At 40.3% G+C, this 10010-nt stretch overlaps 1 protein-coding gene across 1 annotated transcript in view; it reads right to left on the bottom strand.

Moving 5' to 3' along the window:
• Positions 1–481: 481 nt before the first annotated feature.
• Positions 482–10010, bottom strand: part of LOC147453371 (phosphatidylinositol transfer SFH5-like protein) — a 54544-nt gene continuing 45015 nt past the window's right edge. The window contains 1 exon segment of the mRNA XM_086516916.1: positions 482–810. Within this exon segment, the coding sequence (XP_086373042.1) occupies positions 482–810 (329 nt within the window).

The raw sequence follows: 10010 nt of genomic DNA, 5'->3' as shown, positions 1-10010 counted from the left end.
TCCCTTTGATCAAGGCCACGGCTGGATTTTCTCTGATTTGCCGTAAGAAGATTTCCTGATCATTTATTCTCTGTTCAGAGTATTGTAGAGAAGCATTGGCAATGTCTAATTGCAATTGAACTTTTTGAGCTAACAGAGATATCGTAAGAAGTTCATTCGTAACTTCTGTCAGGTGCTCGTTTTTTGCTTTGCAGGCATCGGATAGTTTGGTGAGCAGATCACCTAACTCCTCCATTTCTTTTTGCTGCCTATCTCTAGCTAGTTGATGCTGTTCAACTTTTGCTTTCATCTCTTGCACCTGCCTCTGAAGATCGGTGATGACAGTCATCCTGTCTTCTAACTCTCCTTGGAGAGCGTCGATCACCATCTCAAGCTCTTTGGCCTTTGTGCTGCGGCTTAGTGCTGCTGAACGAAGTCTCTCCGTCATGTCTTGCATCTACCTTGCATATTCATTTACTTGTAATATTACCTTGTCCTTTGACTACCAATCTTCCTGTCTTGCCAGCTGAGATGTGCCTGCAGCCTCATGTGTGTCTTTCTGCTGCGTCGTAGCTGCTGGTTCTTCTTGTGTAAAGGTAGAGGATCGGTCTTCTTCTTGGTCATCCTGAGGCTTTGATGCCTCGGCCGTTTCATGCTCAGTGGAAGTAGAGGGTGGTCCATCCTTCTCTTGTTGTGCTGCAGTAGAGGGTCCTGGATCAGATCTTGTTGTATCTTCTGGTGCCAGCCTTCCTTCTTTCTCTGGCTTGGGTTCTGGCTTGGGTTCTTTCTCTTGTGCAGTGGTAACATCTTTTTCTGGCTCTGCTTCTTTATCTTTCTCTTTCTCTTACTGGTCCACCTCTTGTGCAGATTCTGTTTCCTTGGTGGACTTAGAATCTTTGGCTTTCTCAGGTTTTTCTTCTTTATTGGTGTCTTTGCCCTCATGTGATGGTGGTGGGCTTTCTCTTACTCGTCCACCTCTTGTGCAGATTCTGTTTCCTTGGTGGACTCAGAATCTTTGGCTTTCTCAGGTTTTTCTTCTTTATTGGTGTCTTTGCCCGCAGGTGATGGTGGTGGGCTTGGCATTGGATGATCTTGTTGTTCTGTAGGCGGTGAGGTGGGTCTGGGAGATTCATATCCTTTCTCTTGTGCTTCTTCTCTAGCCATCTCCTCTGCTTGTCTTTGTTCCTCCGCCTCTTTGGCTCTTCTAGCCGCTTCTTTGGCTTCCTTCAGCTTTAGGGCCTCTGCTTCTTGGTACATTTTCTCCAAACGCTCTGTCGGATCTTCAGCCTCTTTTCTTGTATGATGCTTCGTCCTTGGGCCTTTAAGTCCAGCAGGCACCCATTTCTCAGGGTCCTTCCCTTGTGCTTGTCTATTGCGCTGGTAGGCCTGTTTCTCTCTTTCAAAGCATGCTTGTTTTTGTGCGGGCTCTTCTTGGTCGGCGGCCACAGCTTTTCTTTTCATTTCTTCTCTACGAGCTCTCTTTCCCTCGTTATTCGAGCTCTCGCTGTTGTGCCTTTCCATCGAGATATCAGCTGATTCTTCATTGGATTTATAAGATCTTTTTCTTGACCTTGTAGCTCTTGGAGAGGGTTGTGCTGCCAATATCCATGTATTTTGATCAGGAGCAGGCGGTAAATTGTCGGCCATGCCAATGGCATGGTATGCTATCCTCGTCAAGAGCTCTGGTGCACCCAAGTAAGTGATTTTTCCTTCTTTCTTGGTGCCCTTCAAGGTAGTCATGACATACTGGACGTGTTCCACTGGTTGCCTTGTTGTCAACTTGAGAACTTGAGTGAATAAGTGGCCATGGTGTGATTTGGTGTAGTGTACCTTGGTGGCCTTTTTGCCAAAAAAATGGAAGTGTTGGTGGTACAAGCGGGCTGGTTCTTCCACTTGTTTGTGAATTAAATCGGTGAAGGTAGCCGCAGCTGTCTCTTTGGTAAAGGTTCCTGTTGTTTTCCTGTCCCTTGCTCGCATGGTCATTCCTTCTGTGGGCAATCTGAGTGCCTCTACCACTATATCTTTAGTTATCACTACTTTGACCTTGTTCCCTTGAGTCGTCGGATATCTGTGCGGTTCCATATTCTTTAATTGTGGATAGAAGCTCGTAAGCTTTCTGAAAATCCACTCTGCAAGGCTCTTGTTGTAGAAATCCCTGAGTCCCAGCCTGCGGTTAGCCTCTTTTGTCTCTGGCTTTGCGGATACATCATAGACTTCTTTGGGTAGGAGTTGCAACTCCACTTGATGTCCCTCTTCACTTATGAACCTGCCAGTGAAGACTGTAGTGTGATGCTCTTCTAGCTGTTCACTGGAGAGGTATGATGCCTTAACTGCTTTGACTGACTCGGGTCTAGTTGATAAGCAGGCAGTTCCTGCAATTTCTCCTTTTGGTTGAGCTTCTTCTTGGCCCTCTTTGTTGCTTGCATGGCTCCTGTCTAGTGAATAGAGTGAAAAGTTAGCAAATTTGTCAGAATTTTCTCTGAAATGTCCTTTAGTCTGAAATGCTGACAATTTTGGTCCAATATGCTTCAAATCAATTTCTAAACAAGAATAGATGCATAAAAACATGCAAGGAACAAAAATGTAAAGTCCAAGGTAAATAATCGCGATTATTTACAACTGAGGAAATTTTTCAACTTTTTGCAAACTTGGCTTCATAGGCTTGAAGTATATACCAAATACATGCTCTGAGTGAAATATGGGCTCATTTGGATGCATAGGGCGAAAATGGTACCAGATTTTGGCTTTAGGTCTCTGAAACAGTAGATATAAAGGAAATTTAAGATTTTGAGCTCCAAATTGATTCAAAATTGGCTAGTGGGCTTAACACATCCTGTACTTTGGATGTATGATGGCAAAATATCAAAACTCCCCAATTTTGACCAAAAAGTAAATAATTGCGATTATTAACTTTTCTTCCAAGATTGACATTTTTTGGTACAAACTGGTTCTAGGCATTGTATAGACCATGTATATGAGTTATAAGGTGATTTGGATCAAGAAATGATGTCCATAACCCAAAAATTGGCTTGCGAAGACTTCTTTGCGTTTTTTGATAATTTTCCAAGTAATGGGTGGTCATTTTGGCTCATACTTAATTTTTGGCATGTAATAGGTGTGTACACATGATAGGTGAGGTGAGGTGACAATTTCCAAGCAGAACTAATGCAAAAGTAAAAAATCATGATTATTTACAACGGTGACAATTTCTTTGCAAAACTCACAAATTTTGACGTAGACATATTCCATATACCTAATACAAGTCCTAAATTGAATTTGGTCAAGTTTGGTCATGCCGGCATCACTTTGTGCTTTGTTAACTCTAAAATCACCGTTTTTTGTGACTACACTGCCTATTGGGTTGGTCGGTCAACTTTGAGGCTTTGGACTTGTCCGCAACATAGTCGTGAAGCAACCTATCCAATTTTGGCTCAGTTTGACCCCGTATGTCAAATTTGACGCTTTGTCACCTTCGAGCCATTTTCTGCTTTTCGAGGGCTTCGCTTGATGGATTTCAGCAAACCAATCATATACATTGTATATGGACGTCAAAAGCAAGCCATCTGTGGAGTCAGATCGGAATTCTGGCATTTGTCAAAAACCTAGCTTTTCTATTGGGGACCCCCTCGACCCCTGCCGAATGGTCAACTGATGATATAGAAAGGTTCTATCATGTTAGGGCATGCTATGGTTCAAATCCCATCTGATTTGGTCAAGCTAGCAGGCCGCTATGGTCAGTTTTTGATCGTAGGTCTTCGTGCACTACTCGGTTTCTAGGGTTTTCTCTACGGCTTTAGATTAGCTACCGGCCATACAAAATGGATCATTGACGAGTAAAGAACTTACCCGTCATGTCTCGTGTGAGAGAGCACTGAAAATGGTCAATTGTGGGCTCCAAAAAAATCGCGCGAAAGAGGTCAAAATCTCTCTTTGCAAAGTCTCCAAGTGGAAATGAGGTGGTTTTAGCCTACCTTGGATATCTATACCTGGACTTCTCGAACCAATTTTTCCCAGATTCCCTCATTAGTCCTACTAGGCCGTGAAATCTATGTTAGACTCAAAAATTTCCCTGATCGGATTCCTGTAGCTCATTCTGCAAGAATTTTGCAAAAGTAGGCCTAGCCGCTTAATTTAGGCTTTCCGCTTCCATCTTCTGATTTCATTGAAAATTTTCGTGCTTGTCCGCCTTGTCTTTCTGATTACCATCGTGTCTTCCATTTTTCCATCTGAGCTTCCCTGCTATTTGTTATTAATTTTTGACATGTTTATTTGAAAAAAATCAAAGAAAATAGTAAAATCCTCTAAAAAAGTAAAGTAAAAATTTTGCAAAAGTAGGCCTAGCCGCTTAATTTACGCTTTCCGCTTCCATCTTCTGATTTCATTGAAAATTTTTGTGCTTGTCCGCCTTGTCTTTCTGATTACCATCGTGTCTTCCATTTTTCCATCTGAGCTTCCCTGCTATTTGTTATTAATTTTTGACATGTTTATTTGAAAAAAATCAAAGAAAATAGTAAAATCCTCTAAAAAAGTAAAGTAAAAATTCAATAATTAAGAAAATCCATTGAAAAACACAGCTTTATTGTTTTTTGCTGAATTTTTCTATTTTTAAGCCTCCTTATCAATAAAAATGATGAAACATACCCAACAAAGGACTATTTTTGATGATTTTCTGATAGTATATACACTATTTACACTCATCGGGAAGATATTATTAGTGAATTTTCCCTTGATGATGAATTATAAGGGCATTATTAGGTAATTTTTCAAAAAATCACACGTTAACATCAAACTTTTTCCTCCCTCTTCAAACATTGCCCTTAATTACTTAGTACTTAGTACTTAGTGCCCTTCCACCCCTCCTAGATGGCGTACTCCGGGACGACTGTGTGCATGGGTTGAACAATTGTGTCTATGCATAGCCGTGGTTGGCTCTACCATGCTATGAAGATCAATGCAATTCAAACCAATATGTTGTGCAAGAGCTGGGTCTTGAGTAATTAACTCAAGGGTTTCCAATGTCGAGATTTGTAACTGATGTCTTCCAAAGAGAAAATCTTGTAGCTTGTGTGATCTCTATTTAATTGTACCATCCGGATGCTTCAAACACTGATTTCTTGATCTGTTGATAGCACTTTTGACTGTTGTCGAGCTTTTTCTCGCCATTGGTAGCTTGGTCGGCTTGGTGCTGCATGGTGTGGTGGAGTCGTTTGAGACTTAACTCGCCATTGCTTGATTGGTTTTGCGGTTTGTGGAGAAGATAAGTGCTCCTTTTTCTTCCAAACCATTTCCATGTTAGGTTCCTTGCTCGGAGATGCTCGTCTCTGTGTTTTAACCCTTGGAACCTTCTTTTGTTTTGTCGGTGAAGTTTTAGGCACCCATATCTGAATCGGTTTATCCTTAAGCTGTGCTTTTGGTACCCAAATTTGCCTCACTCCTTGCATGCTACTTGTAGCATCTGATTGTCGAGGGGATGGAGAAGATTGACTACTTCATAGTTTGGTCTGCTGATTGCTTCTTTTCCTTTCCTCTTTACTTGGTGCAATTGGAACAATGAGTTGCCCTCCTTTAGGTGATAGATTTAGCTGATTTGTATCCCAATCTGGTATTGCTTTGTATGTTCACATCCAAGGAATTCCAAGAATCATCATTTCATTCATGTGTTCATCTTGTAAGCGTACAAACTAATGGGGACATGAACATCCATGTACTGTTATGTTCAAGTTGACTACTCCCAATGTTGGGGTTGGGTTCTCGTTGCATCCTTTGATTGTCGCTATTCCTTCCATCAATGCTTGACTTGCTGCCTTCTTGTATGTGGAATAACTGATTGCATTTACTCTAGATCCTGTGTCGACCAAAGCATTGGTGCTATGATTGTTGAGTTGTACTTTGATGCGCAGGTCCATTCCATCTAACCAATCATCATCTGTTGAAGCTGCGTCTTTAAGTAATTCCCATTGTCGATCATCTATTTCCAGAGTGTTGATGGGAATCGATATCTGTTGATTCTTGAGAGCAGCTTTCCGCTTGAGTACCCGAAGCCGGGCTTCCTTTTGGGCTTCATCAATAACCTGTTGTCGTTTAATCTTCCTTTGCTTGATTGCATGCATTCTTTCTAGCAATTCATTGGGTAGTAGCAATTTGTATTTCTTTAAACGACATCCACTAATCCAATTAGCCATTGGTTCACCATCTAGGGTGGACAATTTTACTACTCCACTTGGAGATACATCTTCAATGATAAACGGCCCGTTTTCCTTTTTCTTAAACTTGGGAATGTGTTGCTTAAGGGAATAGACTAGAACTAAGTCCCCTTTCTTGAAGATTTTTGTGATTAAGTGGGAACCAAAAAATCATTTTTGTTTCTGCTTTTGTGCATAGATATGAGCTACAGCAGTTAGCCTTTGCTCATCTAGCTTTTCCAAATCTTCAAGTCTTTTTGACAACTCATGTGCAGTCCACTCAAGATTCTGTGCTACCCTTAATGTTGGCAATAGAAATTCTATTGGCAGTATGGCATCAAGACCATAAACAAGGTTAAAGGGTGTAGCATTTAAAGCTGTTTTGAATAAAACTCGATAAGCCCATAGAGAAGCATGGAGATTCATTTCCCAGTCTGTCCTTCCTGAACTAACCACTTTAGTCAGCACCGAGCTAAGAATTTTATTCGTATTCTCAGCTTGTCCATTTTCTTGTGGATGATAGGGAGCTGATTTTTTATAAATGACCATAAACTCATTAAGCAAATACTCGATTACCTCATTGAGGAAATGAGTTTCCCGATCACTGGCAATCTCTATCGGCAGTCCATATCTCGTAAATACATACTCATATAAGAATGCAGTAGTGGTTCTAGAATTGTTCTTTTGAGTTGCTTTAGCCTCGGCCCACTTGGTCAAATAGTCCGTAGCTACAATGATATATTGAGCTTGGGTTCTATAAGCAGGTGGCTATATTGGGCCAACAAAATCTATACCCCATTTTGTGAAAGCTCTAGCCCCCATCATCGATCTTAAGGGCATGTTATCTACTCGTGTTGACATTTTTACTCGTTGAAAAGCATCACACCTTCAAACATATTCTTTAGCATGTGCGAAAAGTGTTGGCCACCATATGCCTACCATCACGATCACTCTTGCGGTGGTCTCACTAGAAAAGTGACCTCCAGCTAGTCCAACATGTGCTTGTTCTATAATCGGAATATACTCGTTTTCATTTGCACAAAGACGCAAATGTTGATCTTTATCTCTCTGATACAATTGGTTCCCAATGAGAGCATAGTCTCTTGCTTCCGTTTCAATTGGTCTTTGACGGCGTTTACTCATGTCCTCAGGAAATGTTCGGCTCGATAAGCAAGTACCCAGATAGTTACTCCACTTAGGAACAGGTGACATTTGAAACAATGTTACATGAGGTATGGGTGTTTGTTTTTTATATTGAGGGAAATCCTTTACAAAAGATCGAACATCTCTCCTCATAGTTGGCCAAAATACTCCAAGTCTCAAGATTCGTTACATAGTTTGGTCTTCCGCAAAGTGAAGTCCTACTATGGTAACATGTGCTTGACTTAGGTACTGTTCTTTTTCTTCAGAATTAATGCATAAGAACAATACCCCGTCCCGATTTCTTTTGTATAGCCTTCCAGCTAGTAATTGATACATAGCCGATTGCTCGATTAATCTGATCATGATAGGAAGTGGTATTTGTGAATCCACTTGAGCTATTGTCATCAATGACACAATGTTTTCCGGGCATCGAGGTATCATTTCCATGGAGAACAAATAGGCCTCTGGTAGATCATCATCTACCCCTTTAGGCGATTCCCCTGAAACAATCCTTGAAAAATGATTGCTCGTTGATGTGTAGTGCCTTTTTTTACAACCACAGTAAAATAAAATTCCAAAAGAATGATGAACCATCTCACTATTCTTCCTGTGCTGCATGGCTTGTTGACCAAATACAACAAAGCTTGGTGGTCCACAAAGAACACAAAATTGTTGGCTAATAAGTAATGTCTAAAATTTTAAACAGCATAGATCATTCCTAATCCTTCCCTTTTGATGGTGGTGTAGTTATTTTCCTCCATGTTCAATTGTTGGCTAGCATAAGAAATAAGAAAGTCAATTTTCCCGTCTCCTGGTTGAGCTAGTATACAACCGATAGAAAAATTCTACATGTACGTGAAATACCTTATTCCAATCTGGTGCTTTCAATATTGGAGCTAAGGTGAGAGCTTGCTTAAGCTTCATGAAGGATTCTTCACATGCCTCGGTCCACTCAAAGTGTGTAATCAAGCTATACATGGATTTTGCAATTATAGCGTACATGTAGATGAACCATCAGTAATATCCACAATGTCCCATGAAGGCTTGTACCCCCTTGACTGTTGTTGGTCTAGGCAAATCTACAATGACATGAATCTTCTCAATATCAGTAGCTATGCCATTTTTAGACACTATATGTCCAAGAATTTTTCCTTGTCTTCCCAATGAATGTGCACTTTTCAGGATTTAAGCAAATCCTATAAAGTCTACATTTTTCGAATACCATTTTGAGGTGTTCAAAATGATCAACTCAGATTGATGAATGTACGCATAGATCATCCATATATACTTCTAAGAATTTCCTAAGATATTATTTGAAAGCATGGATAATCAACCTTTGAAACGTGGCTAAGGCATTAGTTAACCCAAACGGCAAAACCCGATAGGCAAATATACCCCATTCTGTTGCAAAAGCAGTTTTATGCTGATCTTTTGGATCAACCAAAAGTTGATTGTATCCCGAAAAGCCGTCTAAGAAGCTGTAAGCTTCTTTGCCTGCAACTCGTTCTAAAACATGCCCAGTTATCGGAAGAGGAAAGTTGTCTCTAATGGTAGCTGCATTCACCTTTTTGAGATTAACACACACTCGTAATTTTCCATTCTTCTTGGGTACTACCACAATTGGAGACACCCAATCTGTGTGTTCAATTTTGTAAATGAATTCGGCTTCCTTTAGTTTTCCAATCTCTTCTTTTATCTTCCTGGCAATTGTTTCGTTATACGTGTATGGTCTCTGTCTACTTGGTTTCACATCATCCCTCATGGGTATGGTATGTTGACAGATTTCTGGATCAACACCCTTGAGATCCTTGTAAGAACAAGCAAAGATATCTCAGTATTCCTTTAACAAGCTTAGCAAAAGCTTTTCTTCTTCTTCTGTTAGGTCATTCTCAATGTAAGCAGGTCTAGGCTCTTCTCCTGGTTCAGCCAAGTCTATCTTTTTAGTGTTTTCAGGCCCTTTGTAAGACTCACCCTATTTCCTTAGTTCCCTAACAGGTTGTTCAACTATAATTTTTTGATCTTGGAGAGTATACTTTTTGTAATGGGATGGAACATGCATTACATCCTTACCATCCTCTTCCGTGGTTTCCATTGGATATCTCCTTTAAAGCTTTTTTCAACTCTTGATATTTCTTTTCTCGCTCGACTCTGGTCATGAGTGGTTTCTTATCCTGCGATTTTTCTTGAGTACCCTTCCCTCTTTTTCTCAATGTTTCAAACATTTTTGATTTTTTGTTTGAAGGATATCTGCCAGTTATTTTTTCCTTGACACAATTCATTAGCATCTATCTGCATCAAGATTTGTGTTTTACTGGAGAGTGATGGCACAATTCTGGTGTCTCTCTTTTGTCTATACCATTTTTGTCTTCTTGATTTCTGGTTTGAAAAGTGAAAAAACTTTTCCTCCCCTCTTTTTAAGAGTAATTTAGCTCTCATATGCTCTTTTTTTAACCCCGAATCTTCTGAGGTAGCTGAGTATTCATCTAACTCATCAGTTGCATCGTAATAGAGGTCCAAAAAGACTTGTTGAACTTTCATTACGTCCTTGGGTTTCTCATCTTTGTCTTCAATGTTGAGGATTGAAATCATTTGGATGGCAATTATGTCATAGCCATCCTCATTGCAAAATTGAGTAGGCATAGACGTATTCACACATACATCCATTGTCGCTAAAATTTGAGTCCACTCGAATGGCTCAAATAAATG

This window comes from Adiantum capillus-veneris, chromosome 7, assembly GCF_014529385.1.
Source record: "Adiantum capillus-veneris isolate H3 chromosome 7, ASM1452938v2, whole genome shotgun sequence".
Classification (NCBI taxonomy): domain Eukaryota; kingdom Viridiplantae; phylum Streptophyta; class Polypodiopsida; order Polypodiales; family Pteridaceae; genus Adiantum; species Adiantum capillus-veneris.
Note: the sequence above shows the minus strand (reverse complement) of the source record. Positions and strands in the feature narration are given on the sequence as shown.